The sequence below is a fragment of the Enhydra lutris genome, unplaced genomic scaffold (assembly GCF_002288905.1).
Source record: "Enhydra lutris kenyoni isolate GAN:26980312 unplaced genomic scaffold, ASM228890v2 scaffoldscaffold65, whole genome shotgun sequence".
NCBI classification, from domain to species: Eukaryota; Metazoa; Chordata; class Mammalia; order Carnivora; family Mustelidae; genus Enhydra; species Enhydra lutris.
This window is the reverse complement of record NW_019154149.1, coordinates 1,266,509-1,289,099: the sequence shown is the minus strand read 5'-3', so window position 1 is coordinate 1,289,099 and position 22,591 is coordinate 1,266,509. Positions and strand designations below refer to the sequence as shown.

The window sequence follows — 22,591 nt, the reverse complement described above, 5'->3', positions numbered from 1 at the left end:
CACCGCCCCTCAGAGGGCACAGTATGTATCCACAGGACAGCCCAAAATCTCTAGGGGAGGGGGTGGCATTACTCTCACCTTCTGCCTCTAAGGGTCACACCAGTCTGGGTCATCGTGGTTGCCACTGTTACTAGTTCAAAGTCATCTTCAATCTAATTCTTCACCTTTAGTCTTGTCCCCTACTCCACCTCCAGCTCAGACTCTGCCCCACTTAAAAAAAACAAACCCTCCAACCCAAGCCAGCTCAGACTCGTATAAGTGAATACACTTGATCGCTACAGGAGGACCTTTCCCACGCCTGTACCTAACCTTCTACAGGAATAGACGCTCTGGCCCTTGCCAAGAGACCCGAAGCGGCGCGACCTCGGCCAGCCGGGCGACCTGTCACCGCCCTTCCCGCCTTCCCGCCCTCCACCGAGCCCGCGCACGCCGAGCCCGCGCGCCTTACGTTGGGCCCGGCCCCCAGCCGGTATCCCAGTAGCACGCATGCGCGCGCTCCTGGGCCCGCGGGGAGAAAGAGGGCCGGGCCGAGGGGCCAAGCCCGCGGGGGGGAGGGGCGGTGTCGGTCACGTGACGCGGTTTCACTGTTTACACGCGGAGCGGCCAGAGCTTTCGGCCTCAGTCAGGCGCTCGGCTCCGTTTCGGTTTCACTTCCGGTGAGGGGCCGCCTCCGAGCGGGCGGTGAGCCGACGGCGAGCGCGGGTGGCGGCGGTGACGGCGGCGCCGCTGCCGGGGGGCGTGCGGGAGCGCGGCGGCGGCGGCGGCGGCGGCGGCGGCGGCGGAGGAGGAGGAGGAGGAGGCGGCTGGGCCTCTTGCGCCCGCAGCCCACCTCTCGGGGGCGGGCTCCCGGCGCGAGCTGGGCTTTCGAGAAGATGGAGGAGCTGGTGGTGGAAGTGCGGGGCTCCAATGGCGCTTTCTACAAGGTACTTGGCTCCAGGGCAGGCCCCATCTTCGCCCTCTTTCCCTCCCTTTTCTTCTCGGCCTCGGCGGGAGGCAGGCCCGGGGCCCTCTTCCCGAGCGCCGCGCCCGGGGGCCAGGGTGCGCTCGTTGGGATGTTGTTAGGGAGAGAAGGACCGGACTTAGGGCCTATAGGAGGAAGCCCCTCGAGCCCCGCTGCCTCTCCTTTGAGAGGCCCTGGCGCCTATTGGTATGAAAGCGGGCAAGGAGAAGAAGGTGTCCTCTCGGGAGTCGAGGGAGAGCTGGGGATGGGCAAGGGCCGGCGGCAGGTACAAGATCCGGCGGGAATGGCCGGTATCCGCGCGAAGTGACGGCAACGGCTTCTTTCCCTTTCTTAAATATCCTCTCCCAGTGGGATCCAGGCCTGACGTGTGGGTAGTTGCTGAGTAGCGGGGGGCGCTTCCGTCGAGCCGCCTCCTGCCTTGCAGAGAGGGTTTGAGATCTCCTTTGGCTTCTCTTTTCCGGTCCAGCATTGGGACTTCGGAGAGCTCCACTGTTCTGGGCAAGGGGTGTGGAGAAAGAGTAGTAAGAAGCCGTAGTCAGTTCCGAATCACAATGGCAACTGATATTTAGTGGCCTCTCTCACTGAATTTCAGAAGAGATTTTAGATCCAAAAGTTTCAGGAAGACCCTGACATAACCGAGCAGTGCATTAGAGAAGTTCTTAACCTTAAATATTCGCGGTCCCCCTCCCTTGTTATAAATGCGGCCAAATTCAGGAATACGGATGCTTCAGCATCTGAAAACGTTATAGCAACTCTGGTACTTAAGGAAAACGTTTTTAACTCTCCAAAGGCCTGAATATATGCCGTGAAACTTAAGGAAATTAGCGGAAAGTACATCATTACTAGAGACTCTTAAATCGCGAGTGGAAATAATTGTTTTGTGCTCTAAGTACTTGACTGTCTTCTCTGAATGTAATGTTGCGGTGGACGGTATTGAGGTTTTAAATAGACATGCATAATGTTACGGTGGATTTTTCTTTTTTAAGTTACACCATTGCAGATCAGCTAATAACTTAGATTTTCAAAAGGAGGTATAAAAATATTTTAATTTATCGGTCGTGCGTCTGTTGGTACGAACTTACTGTAGATCTACTGATCTATAAATTATCGCTTTCTCTTGAATGTTCCTCTGTAACTTCTGTAGGTAATATCCCACCTTAGTACAGTATTTGGGCAATAGAAGATACACGTGGAAATTAGCTATTTCCGTTGTCCAACACAATTCTTAAATTTATTATAGCATAACTTAAACGTTTCAAACGAGACTCTTTTGACAAAGAGAAAATTAACAATTGACTTCATGTGTGTGTTTACCAATTCTATGGAGATATTTAGAGATCAACATATTTCATAAGTGTGTAAAATATGTAAACTGTTTCATACTTTTAGCTAAAAGAAAAAAACCTGCAACTATAAAAGGAAAAAAACCCAGCATTTATGTTCTTAAGTCTCACCCAATATAAAATTGTTTCAGTAGACTGCAGGTAAAATTTTGGTTGCATTTATTTCAGTCATCCATAATAATTCCTGCTAGTTAGTGTAGAATAATTTGGTTCCTAGATGGGTAGTTTTGCTCGCTAGGTTTGTCGTGCTAACTGTAATAAATATAAGCAGAGGTTAAAGATTGAGCAATATTCTTATTTGTCTGTGATATTTGCTTAGATTGACACCCCTCTTAATGTCTTTCAGTGGAATTTGCCTGCTGTAAGAGGGCAAGTAACATATAGTGGTCTTGAAGGATTTATTGTTCTCTTCCAGCAACCTATGATTTGCTCTGCTGATTTTGCTTGCAAACTGATTGGAATAGAATAAGAAATGTCCTCTGTTTTTGCTATTAATCCCCCATTTTAGTTGGTTTTTTTTAAACGAATTTGCTTGATTCAAAGATGAATAAAAAGAATGCATTGTCCCTTAGTTCTTTGAGGAGAAATGTGAAAATTGAAAATTGATCAATATGTATTTTTAAGGAAACCTCAAATGGTCTGTATTGGTAGAAAAATAGTTTTTATAATGAAAAGGTTTAAGTTTTTATAGGACTCATAGTATTGTTGTGAGCTATAAAGTAAAACAAAAAGTAAACTTGAGTTGCTTGTCCGGTAAAATGGGCAGAAAATTTGGGAAATAGACCAATAAAAAATGAACTACTAGGAGAAATGTTCCATTTATGAAAGAAATAGGAACATGTTTCATTAGAGTGATAGAAAAGCCTTTAAAAAACTCTACTCAAATGACTTGAGTATTAGTGAATTCAACTTTGATTTGCCTAACAGAACCACCATATTGCAAGGGATGATTCTCCATCTTCTGAGCACATGGTTCAAGTTTACAATATAAACTGGATAGAGTATAGCTGGGCATGTTTGGATTCTACAGAACCATGAAACCTAAACCAAAGATCGGACGCCTCATTTCTGTTTTTCTCTCTGGTGTTTATTCTTTAAAACGTGAAAGTTAGATTTAGTTGTCAGAGCCACTACTTTTATGCTTAGCTATTTCTTTGACTTAGAAAAAGTTAGTTTTGTGTACAACTTAGAGTCTTATGTTATTTAAGACATGAAGACACTTGGATAAACTTCACCAAATCTTTACAAAACATTTCGTAAACACATAATGTTGAGATAAGTTCTTTCTTCTAAGGGCATCTGCCTGAAATAGTGTCATGTTTTGGGTTTTTGTTTGGTTGGTTGGTTTTGTTTTGGTGTGTGTGTGTGTGTGTGTGTGTGTGTTCTTTTGGGGGGGACTGAGTTTTGGTATATTGAGAATGGAAATGCATTTAACTTCAATTTTAAGTATAGAATATATGATTTTCTGATATGAATGTACTAGTATATCCTGATCTTAGGTTTTGGGTAGCAGTATGAAAATTACTAAAGATGGATAAATCATGTGTTGGAAACATAAGATATAACACCTTTTTGTTTTCTGAAAATATAATGACTGATACCCAATTCATTAATGCAATATGGTATGAATATGCTAAATTGTATTCTTATTTTTAGATTTTCATTTCAAATATCATAGGTTTTTAAGTTTGGTATCTGAGGACAGACTTTAACATAGTGAGAAATATTATGGAACTAGCAGCTAACTATGAGAAAATGTACAATCAGGAAGAAATATTTTTAAGGAAGACATTGGTGGCCTAGCATGTCATGTTAGCTACATAGCCTGCTAGAAATCCATGTTTTTTCACAAATAAACTTGGATAAGGCGTTATTCATGTTTTCTCTGAAGTCTCTAGATGTAACTTTGCATACAGGTGTTGTTATATATTTCAAGCAAGTGAATGATTCAGGTCAACCACATTTTTTTTTTCTTCCCCGAGTCTGACTTTTTAATGTTTGGTGTCTTTGTGGAAGCATCATTTTTCCCCTTTTGAACATGCATTTTCCAACTTCATGTTGACACATTCTGAAAACCTCCAAATTATTAATTAAATACAAAATTGAGTGATATAATAATTGGGTTTCTGTTTCCTGTCCACTGTGGGAATTTGCTTCATGAGATGACTACAGTCAAGAACACGGTAACTGTTAAGAGGTACTGAGAGCTTTTTAGGTGCCAGGCACTATTCCAGACACTTGTACATCTGTGAATAATTTAATTCTCTACCACAATCCTGAGGTACTGTTGTTATTCCCATTTTATAGATGAGGATGAAGATTACAAAGAGATTGGGTAAGTGGCTTGCTACTAAGTGTCAGAGCTAGTAAGGGACCTCAGATCTAGGATTGAGATCAGATAGTCTGACTTCCTGAAATGATGAAAGTTAGCTTGAGGAAACGAACTGGATTTGATTTCCTGCCCATTTTTTTTTATTTCATTGCAACCTTCAATTTTGTTTTGTTTTTGTAACGCCTCCTTAGCATTCTTTAAGTACAGTTGCAAAGTGATGTTACCACTTTTTACTTTTGAAACAAAGATGTCAGGACATACTCAGCTTATGTATCAACTTCCTTTCTATTAACTGTTGTAACTTGTTATTATTACTTGGTAATTCTTCATATGAATGCCCACTAAGGAAAGAGAAAGTTGGAAATCTCTGACCTTGCTATGAAATTTGCTTTTGTTACATTGGAAGCACATAAGAACTGAAGTATTAAAAAGTTAGATTACATGCTCACAGGAAAGTTCACACTATTCTCTCTCTACCTGTGTGTTGTCTTTGTGTCAGGATGAATCAAAAAGCATGCATTTTTCTCAGAATTTGTGGTAAGTGCCCAAGTCAAGTATTCCTGGACCTGTGCTGTGGTTGGAAGGGTTGTTGATGAGGTTAATTGAGGTTAATTGGGGCTTTCCCTTTCCATTTTCACTCCTTTATGTTGTTAGTGCCCACATACAAAGGTAACAAAGTGGTAACTCACTTTATATTTAAAGCCTTGGGTTTGCATTCTGTACCCCTGTCCTCCAGAACCATGTGTTTTATTTAGGAGGGACTTTTTTGCAGTGTTCTACATTTTCTCTAAGGAGAATTATTGCCCTACATATATGTTGTCTTCAGTGATAATGTAGTAGTTGTTCTCAGTGGTGGTCAGGGCCTTACTTTGAAATTTTATCTATACAATAAGCACTCATGTGACCAGTGACTCTTTTGTGAATTTACTAAGCTAAGGAGTGTGAGATTGAGGGTGAGGGTGAGTAAGAGTTCACCCAAATAAGGATGGACTTCTTAGTTTCATCAATCCTTGTAACATAATGTTTAAATTGGATAACTCTAGTCATCACACATTTGGGTAAGTACAGTTTTGTAACTGCTTCTTTGATCTATTTGCCAGTAAGTTGGGGATCCCATAATGACTTTTTGATTTCTTGCTTATTCCCCCGATGAGGAGCATGTATCTGTCTTTAGCACTGCACTTTAGCACCTTTTTCAAACCCCAGGGATTTTCATCACATGTTTTTTCTTCTCAGAGTCTAAATAACCTTTCAGTATTTAGTATCTTTGAGGATACAGCCTTTTCTTTTTGTATCCCAATTTTTAAATCTTTTTTTAGTGTGCTTTTGTTAAGGTGTAACTTTCTCAACTGCAAGACTATTTATGGTTCTGCCTCTTTTATAAAATACGCCCCTCTCTGCTTTACCTCTCATTTTATTTAGTGCCATCTATGTCTCAGGCAGGCATTGTAGCGGGTAATAGACATGTGTGATTTCATTACAATACCCTTAGAAGGCAGGTCCAGTTCCCCCATAGCCATTTGTTACTTGTATTTGAGGAGTCTGAGGCACAGAGACCACTTGGGGAATTGAGTCTCTCAGCTTATCTGGTAGAACCAAAATTTTGAGCCTACATCTCATTTACAGCAAAACTCTTAACTACGAGGTTTATGGACTCCTGTAAGATCCCTAGCTCTCATTCAGTGAGGTTCAGCTCCCTTTGCGCATTCTATTACTCAGTCTGCCTTCTTTGGTAACCTCTCAGGAGTCCCCTGAACCTGTCTTCTCCCCAGAGGATCACCACAAAACGTAGTTTTCCAGGTTGGTGGCTGGTGGGGTGGTAGTGCTCTGGGGTTGTCCAGGGCACAGAGGAGTGTGGGGCTGAGGGAGGGGTGGCCAAAGAACGGTTATTGGAGAAAATAGGAGCAGCAGAAAGATGGGATCCTTGTTGGAAGTGAATGACAGTTTAGTAAAAAGACCTTAGAAGTCAAAAGAGGTATCCTTGGTGTGAGCGCAGGGCAGAATCAACCAATAGTTTCTTTTATTTAGTGTGTTATAGCAGCAAGAAGGTATTACTTGCCTTCTGTATTTACTTAATATGCAAACAATGACTAAAAATGACTGATTTTGGAATAGTCATGTGAACATCCACATACAGATAAGCCTCATTAACTTAAAGGCCTTGGGCTAGTAGGCTGTGATGATTATTCAAACCGTTTCTGACACTACATCCGGAATTGCCTTGGAAGCCTTTGAAAGCTTTTGTTGTTAGTAGTCACAACAGTTGCAGACTTTCCTCCTTTGAGGGAATATTTGATTTTAGGAACTAGGCAGATGTGGTGAATGAGTATGATTAAACTGTGTAATAACTTTGTGTCAAAGAGAGAAAAATAAAAATACAGCAATAAAGTAATGAGACTGACTTTTAGAATACTTTTAAGGTGGGTTTGAAAACAGTCCCCAACATTTGTAAATGTTTTATTAATTAATTAATTAATTAACTAATTAGTTGATTAATTATAGAGGGAGAGAGAGAAAAAGAGAACCCTAAGCAGGCTCTATGCCTAGTGCAGAGCCCAAGGTGGGGCTGGATCTCACAACCCTGAGATCATGATCTGAGCCAAAACCAAAAGTCAGATGCTTAACCAACTGAGCCACCCAGGTGCCCCTGTAAATGTTTTAAATCCGTTATCCAATGGAATTTTCCGCAGTGTTGGAAATGGTCTCTACCGGTGCTGTTCACTACAGTAGACACTAAGCTATGTGTGGCAGTTGAGCATCTGAAATGTAGCGAGTGTAACCGGAAGACTGATTTTTAATTTAATTGTAATTACTTTAAATATAGTCACATATGACCAGTGGCTGCTATGGTAGACAGAATAGTTTTAGACAAGGGCAGTAGCACTGGAAAAGATACCTGATTAAGTGAGAACAGTTCCTCACTCAGCTATAACAAGGTTCTCTTAACTGACTAAAGGACTTAACATTTTCAGTGTAATATACAGTATGGAGCTAATGTTAATTACAGCCAAGTCATACAAACATAAAACTTCAGACAAGAATGAAAACAGAAGCAGTGGGCCTTCTTGGTAAAGAATGGATCACCTCCTAATAGGAGGTTCATCTTGATTTTCATCCTTGATGGACTGACTCCCTTCCCCCACAAGCAGATAATGTTAATTTGGTATTAGCTACCAAGTAAAGAGAAGGGAAAAATGGGGTGGGGAGTCCTATTATTCCCATTCTTCATAATTTGGGGGGCTTTATAAAACTAAGAGTAACCAATTCCTGTAACTTTAACTCAAAATCAAGCCTTTCTGTTGGTGAAGTAATAGGAAAACGACCCCTTAAAGTCTTGGGCCATGCACCGTTATGAAATCTAGTATATTCTAAAACATCATGGTTGGTATTAAGCTAGAGTTTTCAAAAGCTGCTGTAGAAAGTAGTCATGATTTAAATACAGCTGAGGAAAAATAAGGGAAAGTGATGGGAAGAAAATATTAATTCCCCCCAAACCAACATCTATAGAAATATATACATATTTAACTTAGAAATAATAATTTAGCCATGCTGGGCATAGCAGAACACTTGGATTCCATTATAGTCCACCTTGATCTTATAAGGAAACTTCTTTTTTTAGCATAGCTTTTCTTTTGTTCTTTTAAGCATAATTGCAGAAGATTGATGTGTCTGTTTATGTAGTTTCTATATAAATGTTTTCTAGGGCCCTGCCTCACCTGATTATTTTTCTTAAGAGCACCTAATTAATATTTGACTGATAAGTTTTAATTTTATAGTTGAAGAAGTTTAAGGGTTTTTTAAAATCCTTTCACTTCAAGCCTTTCAAGATGTTTACCAAGACTTTTGCATTGGATCGATTGTTTGTTTATAGTTCTAGCTCTTACTTTTTGGTCTCATGCATTTTCAGTTGATTTTTGTATATGGTCTGAGATAAGGATCAAACATTTATTTTTTTGCACATGGATATGCAGTTGTCCCCGGGCACCATTTGATGAAAACACTGTTCTTTTTCACATTGAATTGTGTTGGCTTCTTTGTTCACAAAGGATTTATTTCTACCATACCCTAAGCTGTTTCTCCAGGTCAGAGCCTTTGTTCCTTACCTCCCCACCCCTTAGGCCTGGTGGGCCTCCTGTATCCTCCACTCCCTTTTGTGTGGCTAATTCTTCCCCAGCCTTCAAAGTTTGATAAGGAAACTCACCTTCTTCACTTTGTCTTCCTTGATAAATGGAACATACATACCCCTCACACACATACCGTCTTTCCTCCAAGGATAGAATAGGAACCCCTTAGGCAATGGTTCATTTAATAACTACTCATTGAGTTCTTAGTAGTCACTCTGAAGTCCAACAGTAAAAAAAATAAGACCTTAGGAAACTTACTGTTAGTGGGGAAATGGTAATAATAATAATACAGTGGGGTAAGTTTATAGTAGGGATAAGCACAGGATGTGCTTTAAGAATGCAGAGGACGGAATTTAACCTAGTCTGGGTTTTCCCATAGGTGGTGACATCTGAACTGAAACCTAAAGACTAGAGGTAGCTAGATGAAAAGAGGGGAAGGACAATGGGAACGAGGAACAGCATTTAGGGAGAGAGGCCCAAGTAGTTTAGCACTGCTGGATCCCCGCCTCCAGGGATGTGAAAGATGAAGCTTGGAGAGGTGAGGGGTGGGGCCGTGTCTTAGAGGGCCTTTTCCAGCCAGAAAAGAGCTTGGCCATAATCCCACAGGCAGGGAGAAACCAAGGAAGGAGAGAAGCGTGTACAGAACAAGTTTGAGTAAGAAGCTTAAATCTCTCAAGCCATTTTAAAATGAATTACGATATAAAGCCTCTTGGGTTTCCTTATGTTTTATCCTACTCCTCTAATTGTCAAAATAAAAACAAAACCCCCTTTCCTGCACCGATTAAAAACTTAATTTTATAGAATTACGGACGGCATGCTGCTTAAAGAATTCTTGATAATTAGTTAGCTATTACTTTTGTTATGTCTTTCTGCAGATTACTAGCAATTGCGTCATCAGATTTAGAAGATTTAAACCTCTACTTTGTATTACTGTTTTTTTCCTCCCAAGTGCCTAGGAGATTGAGAATTTAATTAAACTCTGGTAATTGGACATTTTAGTGGTATTAGCAGCATATTGTTGTTAAGGAAAATTTAGTGTGCTTGTATATTCCTAAATTTGAGATTATATTTAGTCATTTACTGTGGTATTCTCCTAAAATTTTATCAAGGAGAGGAAGATAAGTTATAACAGATCTATACTGATTGGCATGTGGCACATGGAACAAATTTCTTTGTTTTCAATAATTCTAGCCCTAAAGTGCACCTCCAGGTTTGTACTCAACACCTGCATTGTAATTTTCAATTATTTAGCCATCTCACTCTTTCATTAGATGCTGAACTCTGGAGCATTTTCTTTCACATTTCGTTTTAACTAATCCATATTCCCAGAGCCTTACACATAGTAGGTGGCCAGATACAGATGTGATCCATGAATGAGTCATCCTCACAAACTAACAAACTTTCATTTGAAGCTCCATTTTTTTCTTAAACAGGAATGTTTGGTATCTCTATAAAATTTAAATAAAAACATGATCTTTAAGCTTAGAAGTTAACCAGTGTTTTTCTTACAGGCATTTGTAAAGGATGTTCATGAAGATTCAATAACAGTTGCATTTGAAAACAAGTAAGTGTCTTGATATAATTTTAATGTTCAGGTTCTGTACTACTTTATACTGATTGTTCTTTTTACTGGTTGAAAAAAATTCAAGTCTAGTTTGAGTGTTTTTCAGGAGTGGATCTTCATGTTACTCACAAGGAAGTTCCCGAAAAACTAAGTATTAAAACCAATGGAATGACTCTTCCCGCTAATGACCTTAGCGATCCCTTTCATTTAACCTTGATCCCTACATCCCAATCCCCTTGAGTGTGAAGAAAAAACCAGATTCTTCTGTATTAATAACTGAGAGTTTGGATAGAAATATTTGTAATTGTTACAAGATGAAAATGAATGGATTCATGGGTATTGGTAGAATTAATGTCGGTTTTATAACGTTAAATCTAAAATTGATGGTTTTAGTTGTCTAGTACATTTTATCAGAAATAATCATATTTACTTATTAGCTTATTTTATATCTGCTTCATGTATTTATAATCAGTAATAGCAGTAACCAGTCTTTCGTGCTAGAAGAGTAAATAGAAATACTTATAGGCCTAGGAACATTAGCTATATGAAGACATCGGTGGTATAGATGTTAGTATTTTATCAGGAGAGACAAATCTGTTGACTAAATTTTTTGAATACTGATAAAGGCTATTTTCAGACTAGCCATTCAAGATGCTAAAGTACATATGAACTCCTTTGCCAAAGTGTCGATGTCATGATGTTAATATTATATTGAACTCTGAAGAATGGTCAACAATTGTGTTTTGGATTTTGTGTACCAAGAGAATTTGATGGTATCCCAAAACTAGGTTGCAAATCTAGAGAAAAGAAATAGCTTAGTTGCTTAGGGCTGGAGGGGGGATGGGGAGTCATAACTAAGGGCATGGGATTGCCTTTTGAGGTGACGAAAATGTTCTAAAATTGACTGGCAATGGTTGCACCTATCTGTTAATATACTTAAAACCATTGAATTATACATAGACAAGTGGTTGGATTATATGGTACATGAGTTGTATCAGTAAATTTGTTGAAATATAATATCTGGCCCAGGCATACTGTAATTTGACTGTTAGCAGATTCTTTTAGCTACCAAGAGGACAAAGTAGTAGTACTCTTGGATGCCTGCAACACATTTAGGGAACAGAGGTAAAAGGATTTAGAATACCCAGCCCTGTTCTCAGCTCTAGACTAATCTCAGTCCAGAATACAAGCGTGAATAATAGAATAACTTTTTATGAATGCATAGAGCCAAAGTTTCCAGAATTTGCCTCTGCTGGTTCAAGTATTCATGGATTTGCATGGTTACGTACTAGATAGTAACATCACACTTTGAACAGAAGAATCTTTGATAACTTGAGAGTAATTTTTTCCTTTGTAATTTACTCTTACCTACTTGCTCCCATCACTAGATAAACACTGTTTCCCATATAGGAAGAGTTATCTCTATTTACCACTCTTTTAATTTCTCCTGTAGTCTTTAATCGAAAGTGTTAAGCAAACACTCATTTCCACCATGCATTTAAGAATGTGTCTGCTAAATACACTGTCTTATAAGATTAGTTCTTTTTTGTTTTCAGTCAGATTTCTACTACAAACCTAAAATTATTCTACATTTGGACCTCCTAATTTTCTTCTGTTCTGTAGCTACATAAAACTTTTTCTTCAAGATGTCATCCTGGGAATTTGAAACAAATGAATTGTTTTCCTTGTTTTCATGGAGTATATTTGAGATTCGACACTGGATTTGAGCACATCACTAGTGTATGATAGGTCTCTACCAAAGTGGTCTCTGCCCTTCCTTGGGTGTTTCCTTTTTGTTTTTCTGTTTTTCTGTTAAAAAAAAAAACTTTTATAGAACTTCAGACTGTATTTACCCTTTCTTTCCTTTCAGTCATAAAGCAATTCCTATTACTGTAACACCAGCTTATTTTAGATGCTATGTTTTTACCTCCCATATTTAACATTTTTGAGGAAAGAATTTGTATTTTCATCTCTGTACAATTAAGACTTAAAATAATTCTTCCTTTGGAACTCAGAAAATTATATTACGTATTATTATGTTTTCCAGTCACCTTTAGCAATGAATTTGTGACTTGTTAAAAGTTATTAATTTTCAGTAAATACAAAAAGGCTTTTCTGAAGTAAAGACAGTGTTTTCTAAAGCTTCATAGTTTTCAAATTGTGTAATTCAGAGAAAGGGTTCGGTCTAATATAAACCTAATAGATTTCCACAGATTCTGACTTAATTACCTACCCTCCTACCTTATATATGGCTCTTCTTAAAAAATTAGGGGCTTCTGGATGGCTCGGTTGGTTAAGCATCTGACTCTTGCTTTCACCTCAAGTCATGATCTTGGGGTCCTGAGATGGAGCTCCGAGTCAGGCTCTGTATCAGGGGAATCTGCTTGAGATTCTTTCCCTCTTCTTCCCTCTCTGTTCATCCCTCCCCCACGTACCCCCTCATGCTTGCTCTCAAATAAATAAATAAAATATTTCTTTAAAAAAATTAGCACTTAGTAGGATTTTACTAAAGAAAGCTCTTTGGGAAAAAACCCAGAAGTGACTGTTCAGCAGTTGAATCTGCCAGTATTTTTGCAAAGTTTGTCTTTTAATATTTTATATCATTTTGCACATAAAAGAATAATTTGGTGTTTTTCAAAATTGTTCCATATCGTTTTAAATTTAAAAACATAGGCAACTTCCCAAACTCCTGTAGGCTGTCTCCATCGGGTTTCTGTGGTTTAGCAGACCCCACCAGGTCATGCTGATCAGCAGCCAACTACCCGTGGCAAGAATTGACCACCTCGTGGGATCTAAAATTTAAAGGGGGAAAAGTGAGTTGTGAATTCCCGGTGTGCTGGCTGCCCCATTTTGCTTGGGAATTAGAGGGCATTTAGAACCAGAATGTGGTTCAAATTCCTTTGCAAGTAGAAGTATGGTGATGATGTTACTAACACTTACTGATACTAACATTTAATTTAAGCATCAGAGGAAATTGCTGTTGTGACCTTGCATTTAGCACTCTTAGAGGTTGAAATTACTGAAAGAAAGACTTGTTTGGAAAATTGTAATGTTGATCTATTATGTTTAGAGGAATATTCCAAATAGAACTACGAGGCCGCTATGCTGCATGCAGACTTTGTTGAAATGTTTCTACATTGCCATTACGCCCCACTCAGCAAAACACTATTTTAAAAGCATTTGTTTCTTTAAACTGGAAAAACAGAAGGTCACACTTAACCAAGAGTTGATGGCAGTGTGGTCACTGTTTCCATCAAACCAGAAGCATGTTAATTATGTATTTGCTTATTTGCAGCTGGCAGCCAGAGAGGCAGATTCCCTTTCATGATGTGAGATTCCCACCACCTGTAGGTTATAATAAAGATATAAATGAAAGTGATGAAGTTGAGGTAAGTTTCCCCTGCCCTCAAGTTACTAAGCATTGAAGGAGGGAGCATTTAATTTGCGCCTTTTGTACTTGTTGTCTTTAACACTGCTTAAACTACCTTGAAAATTATAGCCATGATGGACGTGTGCTTTTGATTGAGCCATCTTAATAATGATCTGATATACTACATAATGCTTAAATGGGGCTGCCTGAGCAGCACTGAGGGTGCATTTTTGAAAGTCACTGCTAATTTCCTTTGCCTGCTAGGAAATTCCTTTTGCCTTTTCCTTCAATCTTTCAATCTTTATTTGAATAATGTATTGTTAGCTTACAAGTTTGTCTTCATTTTAAGCAAAATGGATTAGGAGAATTAGTCTTACAAAGAAGAAGAAATCATGCCTTGTGATAGAGCAGCATTCTAGAATTTCTTTAGCAACGAATCCTTCTGGTGTATTATTAAAAACCCATCTATGTGTTTTAACACAAACACATATTGGGAAAACCTCTTTTCACTGGGCATGCTGTGAACCACCTGCCCATGTGCCATTGATGTCTTTGACCAAAATGTGTTGTAGAGATAAAACACAGTAACAAAAACATTGTGTTCATAATTTCTCTAGCTACTGAAAATTGTTTTGGGACTTAAAGCACTTGGAGTCTGCTTTATGTTGTAGTTGGTCTGTGTAGTATCCTCTCCCTTCCTCCCCTTTCACACCATTTTAAGTTGCTTCTCTTCTTTCTCCACAGTGTCTTGTTAATAGTTGCAACGTCATGAATATTTGCGGTATGAAGGAAGCAGCTAAGCAGACATTTATATATAGATAGGGTAAAGCGCACTAGGTCCTTGAATTCTTATTTCCTGTGCTTGCTAGAGTACAGATGGTACAGTGAACCAGAAGAGTCCCCTGCCTTTCGTGAGGTCACATTCTTGTCAGGGTATCTAACATTATGGCAGATGGAAGAAAAAAGTAAGAGGATGGAAGGTGATTAGGGGCTGGAGTACTATTCTAGAGAAATACTCAGGGAAGGTCTCTGAATGTCCAGGCCTGTGTTCTTCTGTCTTCTAAAGTGGAGTAGAATAAAGTACTATGTAATTACCAGAAATGTACTCAGTACCTACTAGGTATAAGGGACTGGGCTTGGTGTTGTGAGGGATCCTACTAGGAAACAAAAACATTGTCTACACTCAAGGACCTTTAGTTGTCCGCTACCCTAGGAGACTACAGGCTTCCTGAAGGCAAGGACATTTGGTCTGTCTATGTTAGAAACGCTCTAATCATGTTGGGGTGGACAATGCAGATGTTTTTTCCAACTGACTCATATGACAGGTGGTAACCAATGAGATGCTGTTGCTAGAGTGGTCTTACTATATTGCCTCACAGTGATACATAACTGAGGTTATTGCTGTAGGTAGAGAGTTGAAAGGCCTGGGTGGTGGCAAGAGGGAAAGGTAGGTTAAATTAAGTTGTATTAGTCACTATATTGTATAACCATTAACTTGTACAACCATTAGGTTGTAAAAAGGGACACAAGACACTGGGTCTTCTGGTGTGTATCAGGAATACTCATAATAGTGATGGATTAAGGGAACTTTTCCCCCAACTTAATCACATGACATGTGGGGACCGGTGAGGTCCTGTTGCTAGGACGACCTCACTGTATTACATAACAATTAACTGAGGTTATTTCTCTGGCTAGAGCAGAATTGAGAATAAGTGATAGGGAAAGAGAGAAAGGTAGGTTAAGCTATGTTTAGTCACTATGTAACTTCAATTGTAAAAGGGAGACAAGAATTGGAGCCTTGAGTTACTCATCAGCCTTAGGCTCTGAGCTCTTTCTCCTCTCCTCCCTGCTTTCTGTTTCTGAGTATTTCTGTCTGTCTCTCCATATATACTATGCCATCTCTTTTCCCATTATCCTTGATTTGCTGGTGTCTTCACAAAAGGTTCCATGCTGCACGTTGTAAGTGAGCTTTAACGTGGTCACCAGAGAGATCAGAAGAAATGATCCAGTGTGCGAGAGCAGGAAGGTTGTATCCAGAGGATTGCCAGCCTAGAGTTGTCCATTTTAGTGGAGTGAGAAGGGACAGGAGACCAGGGAGTAACCAAGGATTTGTTCATTTAGGCACCAGGAGACATGAATGCCAGGGTGGTATCCTTAGTGGCTGTGAGTGGTCAGAAGCCCTCACCCATTTAGTGACCAGGCAGTAGGCCAGGTCAATAACTTCCAATCAGTTATTTACCTACCAGAGTAAAACAAAAACAAGTTTATACAGTTTTAGATATATTTTCATAGTTGACAGAGTATCCAAGGCAAGTATGCCCAGGTTTTTGAGCAATCTGCTTTTCTTGAGCATTCATATGCAGAGGACTGATTATTATTGGTCTGAAACAAAGAAAATAGGAAGGTGCTTTGTTCAGGGCTCTCCCAGGTAATCAAGTAGTTTCTGATTATGTATCTGTAGTGTTGCAGTCTGCTTTAAGGCATACAGCATACGGGTTTGAAAGACACCTGGCTCATTTTAAGAATTTTCTTCAATGTCTGATAATCTATAGATTTTTGAATGATGCTAATTATGAAATAATCTATGTTGTAATTTTTGTGTAGGTTTATTCCAGAGCAAATGAAAAAGAGCCTTGCTGTTGGTGGTTAGCTAAAGTGAGGATGATAAAGGGTGAGGTAGGAAACTGCATATTTAAAAATTTTTGTACTGTTTGCCTTTTCTAAACCCAGGTATTACATTTCAGTGTGGATTTCTATTTTAAATTAATATCTGACTTGAGTCATTTTATTAAAATGTTTTCTCTACATGTTCAGTATGTTTTGTGTATTTTAGTTAATTGTTCAAATAGAGTTTTTTCTTCCCTCTAGAGAACGTAAAAATAACTGTATAGGTATAGCTTATTGTTCTTAATTTAAAAACTATGACCAGGAATGACTTTTATCTATTTCTATCAGTTTTATGTGATAGAATATGCAGCATGTGATGCTACATACAATGAAATTGTCACAATTGAACGTCTACGATCGGTTAATCCCAACAAACCTGCCACGAAAGATACTTTCCATAAAATCAAACTGGACGTGCCAGAAGACTTACGACAAATGTAAGTTAATATTGCAAGAAATGCTGAGAGCTTAGAGGTGATAAGCAGTTAATTTAAAAGAATATAAATTTTAAAATAACACCAATTTTTAAATTCAATGAACTTTGGCAAAAATGGTTTGCAAAAGTGGTTCAGAAATAAACTTTGTTCATAGAATTTTGAAATTTTAAAAATGATTAGTGTAGATCTTAATATCCCCAGATAAATATGTAATGAGTAGAGTAAAGAAGCTTCCAAAGGTTGTCTCAATCTTATAATCCTTGGGCTGGAGTTACGCTTAAAGACTTTTTTAGGTGAGAGATTCCTTTTTAAAGGTTTCATCAGGGGGGTGTAATGAGTTTGATTTGGATGTGTCACACTTTAGATAAACATTAACTCGAAATTCAAAGTACATAGAAATCCTGCTTTTTCAAGTGATTACTTACGTGTGTAAATTTTTGTGCTTTCTGATTCATATACATTTCCTTCTTTCCCTTAAATTGGTCCGCAGTTTTTCTGTAGAAAAGAAACAGCAGAATAAAACTGGATAACATGTAGCTATCCCCAAAAGTTTTCAACAGTTAAGAAAATTACTAATCATATGTACCTGAAATGAGGAAGCTTCAGAGGAGAGTGACTGTCCTAAATAATGCCACCTTTGGTAGTCTAGGACCACTAGCCATCCCTTAAAAGCATAAGTAGTTTTTTTGTTTCTCTGTAATCTCAGATGTTTGATTTGGCTGAGTATAACAGAGGTGGACAGCAAAGGAACCTTTCTCTGTAACCAAATACTTGAGTGGGCTAAAAGTATTTCAGGGATGTCCAGCAAAGGAACTAAACTTTTAAACAGAAACAGCATTTTGTGTGTATCATGTTTAGTATGAATTCATACTTCTACTAAGTATAAGTCTCTGCATAGACTTAATGCCGGTAGTTCGCAACCATTCATCTTAATTTCACAGTGGATATTCTTTTTATTTCTAGGTGTGCCAAAGAATCGGCACATAAGGACTTTAAAAAGGCAGTTGGTGCCTTTTCTGTAACTTACGATCCAGAGAATTATCAGCTTGTCATTTTGGTGAGTGTTTTTGACTTGTCTCTTTTGATATACTTCATTTGGAGTATTTAGTTTGATAATAATAGTGTTAATTTAAATATCCTTAGTCTATCAATGAAGTCACCTCGAAACGAGCACACATGTTAATTGACATGCACTTTCGGAGTCTGCGCACTAAGCTGTCTCTGATACTGAGAAATGAAGAAGCCAGTAAGCAGCTAGAGGTATGTGGCTTTCCCTAGTGCTGCTTGTAAGGCTATCTAGAAATGGTAACTGTGGAGTTTCAAAACTTGAATATGGGCAGGTTGTCCTTTATTTACTGTGTCTTAGCAATTCCCTATATTTTATATTTTGAAAAATTAAATTATATAGCACCTAGTCATACTAAAGTTTTTCATGGCTAAGGTTTCAGAATTAAGCAGCAGTTGATTATATTAAGGAACTTCTGGTCACCTCACTTTTTCTGGAAGTTCATCAAAGCTGTTAATAAAATGAGGCAATGCTTCTTCCATATAGCATGTTGTCATTTAAGTACTAGAGAATATTTAAATATCTAATCATATTCCTTTCATTATGTATGTTTATCTCTGTTTAAAAGGGTATAGAACTTCTTCATTCTAATTGGTTGTCACTCTTTAAAACTCCTGTCTTCAGATTCCTGCCAGAGGCTATTTCCCTAACTTACTATTTCGTCTCTTCAGGTGCATTTTATCTACTTTTATTAATCTTCCAGTAATTTCCATCACCATACATTTATTTTCATTGTTAACTATCTAGTACTTCCATCCATAACTATAGAAACTAAATGGATTTTAATGTCCCAACTCAAAGGTATTACTGTCAGATTCGAGTTCTTCATCGTTATTCATTTCATAGAGGGAAAACACCATGCAGTTGAAATAATAAAGAAAAAAAAAAGAGTTCCAAATTGCATATTAAGAGAGAAGGTAGTCAAGGCTATAGTCTCATAAAACCCTATGAAACTTGCCACCTTCCCACTTGATGTGTGATTGCTGAACTCTCAGCAAGAGAGAAGACACTCATATTTCGTTTTGTTACTGTTTTCCTTATGGCCATGGAGGTCTGTTTAATTGGTTTTTACTCTCATTCTTTCTTGATGTCCCTATGTTCACACATTTGTGGTTTCTTTAGCAATTCTTTCATAACTTTCAGGCCAGAACAGCCTCCTTACTATCATTGTGAGTATTATGGAAAATATACTCATGCCTCTTCTTAAACATCTAATTCTTCTTAAATGATCTGTTATGGTACCTTTGGTTTACCATTTATCAGTGAATTATCAGTGAAAAGAATAAACCAGGTGAATGAACCAGGATTCAAAAAACAAGACTTCTTGAAAAGTCCTAGGAATATTTCATACATTTTGTTACTCTAATCTACAAAATGGCTATTAGACTTTTTAAAATTGTTTACAGTAGTTAACACTCATACATTCCAGTTAGTAGGTATGTTGAAGACTGAGAAACTAGTGTGCATGCCTATCTTTCCTCACTACTAATATTAAAGAGATCCACATATTCAGATAAGAAATTTCCATTTTCAACATGAGCCACTAATATGTTTGGTTTTCATTTATGGCATGCTAGAACTAAACATTAAATTTTGATAATGCTGTTTAAAGAGAGAGCAATTATCCACAAGTTTGGGGTGTTGACTGTAACATATTTCAGTCATTACTGAATATTTGAAAGAATCCATCATACTTGTGGATCCAGATCACAAGGTCTTACAGACTCTCATATTAGGTTCCAGGTGCATATGCAAGATAAGTTGTAAATCTTTGGCATTCTATAATCATTTGATTTCATGACTGCACCAACAATTTTTATGATTCCATTCCTCAGGTTGGGGAGGTGGGGGAAGGAAAGTATTTTAATATCACCACTTCATCAGAGGGATGGATATCTAGACCACGATATCTAATGATAAGTTAAATAAATGGAGCGGTTTCCAGAAGAAAACTGAAAAAATGTATATATACTAATATCCTTTAATAAAAATGAAGTGAATACAATTTTCTGTAAAGATGGTATTTAAAATTTTTTTTTTACTTAAATAACATTGAGTCTGTCAGATCCGGTGGGCTGGTTTTTATTTGGGAACCTTTGATCTGCTTCTTAATACTACGTTACTGATGTCATTGGTTACCTACGGCAGCCTTGCAAATAGGTTTTTAAAAGTTACCTTGGAAAGTTGACAAGAAGCCCTTTCCTATTAACAAATACATCAGATGGTATAGACCTTCAGTAACCTAAAAAGTACTTGTGCTATGGGAGGTGCTTTCTAAAACCTTTTAGTTTACAATTGAAACTAATTTATAGGCCCCTGATACATAGGGTCAAGATTATTTATATGGCTGACCTAAATACAGTTGTCTTGATAGTTGATAAAGCATACTAATCAGACGTGCATTTCTCTTCAGAGTTCAAGGCAACTTGCCTCAAGGTTTCATGAACAGTTTATCGTACGAGAAGATCTGATGGGTCTAGCTATTGGTACTCATGGTGCTAATATTCAGCAAGCTAGAAAAGTACCTGGGGTCACTGCTATTGATCTAGATGAAGACACCTGCACATTTCATATTTATGGAGAGGTAAATATTTTACTATGTAGTTTTTTTCTAAAATAATAAACAGTATTTCATATGGCTAATCTTTTATCTTAAATCTTTTCCCCTTTGTTGTTAGGATCAGGATGCAGTGAAGAAGGCTAGAAGCTTTCTTGAATTTGCTGAAGATGTCATACAAGTTCCAAGGAACTTGGTCGGTGAGTCAGAAATTACTGTTGACATACACTACAAAAACACCAGTTAGGGAAATAGTTCAGTTATACTGCTAGAATTCCATGTTCACTCACTTGGAGAGTCATTTAATTGAAGCTTAATCTTTGAAATATGGTTTGTTGTTACAGTATACAGAAAATATTTGATAAATATGCTACTCAAAAATTAGGTATACAAAAGATACTGCTTTGCTAGTTCAAACCTGTTAGAGCCTGGAAGAATAAATTTTGTACAGCCTCTTAAGTGTGTAGTTTCTGTGTCTTAAAATTAAACATTTTTTCAAGGGACACCTGAGTGGCTTAGTGAGTTAGGCATCCAGCTCTTGATTTCGGCTCAGGTCATGATCTCAGCGTCGTGAGATCGAGGTCCCATGTCAGGCTCAATGCTCAGCGGGGAGTCTGCTTGTCTCCCCGTCTTTCTGTCTCCCCCACTCACGCTCCTGTGTGCTCTCTCTCTGTCGAATAAATAAATCTTCAGGGACGCCTGAGTGGTTCAGTCGGTTAAACAGCCAAACTCTTGGTCTCAGCTCAATTGGTGACCTTGGAGTTGTGGGATTGAGCCCTGCATTGGGCTCTGTGTGCTGTACAGAATCTGCTTGGGAATCTCTCCCTCTGCCCTTACCCCCTGTGTGTTCTCTCTCTCTCAAATAAATAAATAAATCTTTTAAAAAATCGATCTTAAACCATTTTTTTTCAAAATGAATGACATTTGAGGGCTTTATAATTTGGAGGATATTTGTATTTATTTGATCTCTCTGATGGGACTATAAAATGATAGCATTCTGAATTATCTCTGAATTGAGAATCTGAATGTAGGTTACTTAAATCTAATGAGTTGCAAAGCTAAAAGTAACTCTGAATGTCTTTGGGACTTTTTGCAACACCAATGGTAGTTCTTCATTTTGACTTTGAATACTTTTGTTTCATTACTATCATCATCACAGGTACCAGCAAATACCAGAAACTCTCTACCAATATTCTCAAATGCTGAAGATCTCTTTAGCAGAACATACCAAGCCAGTTGCAGGTTTTTGGTTTTGTTTTGTTTTGTTTTTTAATCAAGAACACTCCATATGACTTTATACATAAAATTGGGACATACTGCCTATACATTTTTAATTTACTGAACTTGAAATCACAACTGATTATAAAAAGTAATGCATGCCCTTTGGAAAGTTTAAAGAACAAGAAAATAAGAACTTCCATGCATTTTGTTCCCATAGTTTCAGTCCTGCTTAGCCTGCTTTAAATTTTTGTCAGCATAGAATTAATAAACATCTTCCTATGCCATTAAAAAACACTTGGAATAATATTTTTCTCTTGAATAAAATTAGTTCAAGGGTAAATACCAGTGAAATTGATGCAGAATTATTCATTCAGCTGTGTTGTACAGACAGCTAAAGAACGTGATGTTATTGAGGTAACTTGGACACAGTTTTATGTGTGTGTAGCACTGTCCTTATTACCTCAGGATAATTGGGGTTTTGAATGATGCTTATTTTCCTTTTAGTTACAGTTTGCCAAGCAATTGTATACATGTATAGTTAGAAAAGTTATTTTAAATTTAGAAATTCTTATATAGCCAGTAGACAGTTTTTTCAGTAATTACCAAACAGAAACTTATGTGTTAGATTCATTCACTACAGTTCATTTGGGACATGGCATGATGCCTCTAGGGGTAAGTTCTTAGGTGTTGGAGTTGGAGTTGAATGTAGATTTCAGTCGCTACCTCTACTTTTTGGTAATTTGACCTTGTAACTGACTCCGCCCCCTTGAATTTTATTTTCCTTACCTCTAAAAAATGTGAATAATAGTGTCCACCTCACAGAGTTGCCATGATAACTAAACAGGAAGATATTGATAGAAAGGTTTAGATAAGCTCTGAACATAGTATGGGACTCTGTAAATGTTACTTCTCTTTTCTCCTCCTTATTTAGATCAATTCCATCCAGTTC

General features: G+C 38.0%; 1 protein-coding gene across 11 annotated transcripts in view; it reads left to right on the top strand.

The window, feature by feature from the left end:
- Positions 1-810: 810 nt before the first annotated feature.
- Positions 811-22,591, top strand: part of LOC111158949 (fragile X mental retardation 1) — a 37,622-nt gene continuing 15,841 nt past the window's right edge. For all 11 annotated transcript variants that reach the window (XM_022521305.1, XM_022521304.1, XM_022521303.1 and 8 more), the window contains exons 1-9: positions 811-923; positions 10,272-10,324; positions 13,620-13,713; positions 16,299-16,370; positions 16,650-16,798; positions 17,762-17,855; positions 17,942-18,058; positions 20,278-20,448; positions 20,543-20,621. In XM_022521305.1, the coding sequence (XP_022377013.1) occupies positions 873-923; positions 10,272-10,324; positions 13,620-13,713; positions 16,299-16,370; positions 16,650-16,798; positions 17,762-17,855; positions 17,942-18,058; positions 20,278-20,448; positions 20,543-20,621 (880 nt within the window). In that variant the 5' untranslated portion in view covers positions 811-872. The remainder of the gene's footprint in view (positions 924-10,271; positions 10,325-13,619; positions 13,714-16,298; positions 16,371-16,649; positions 16,799-17,761; positions 17,856-17,941; positions 18,059-20,277; positions 20,449-20,542; positions 20,622-22,591) is intronic.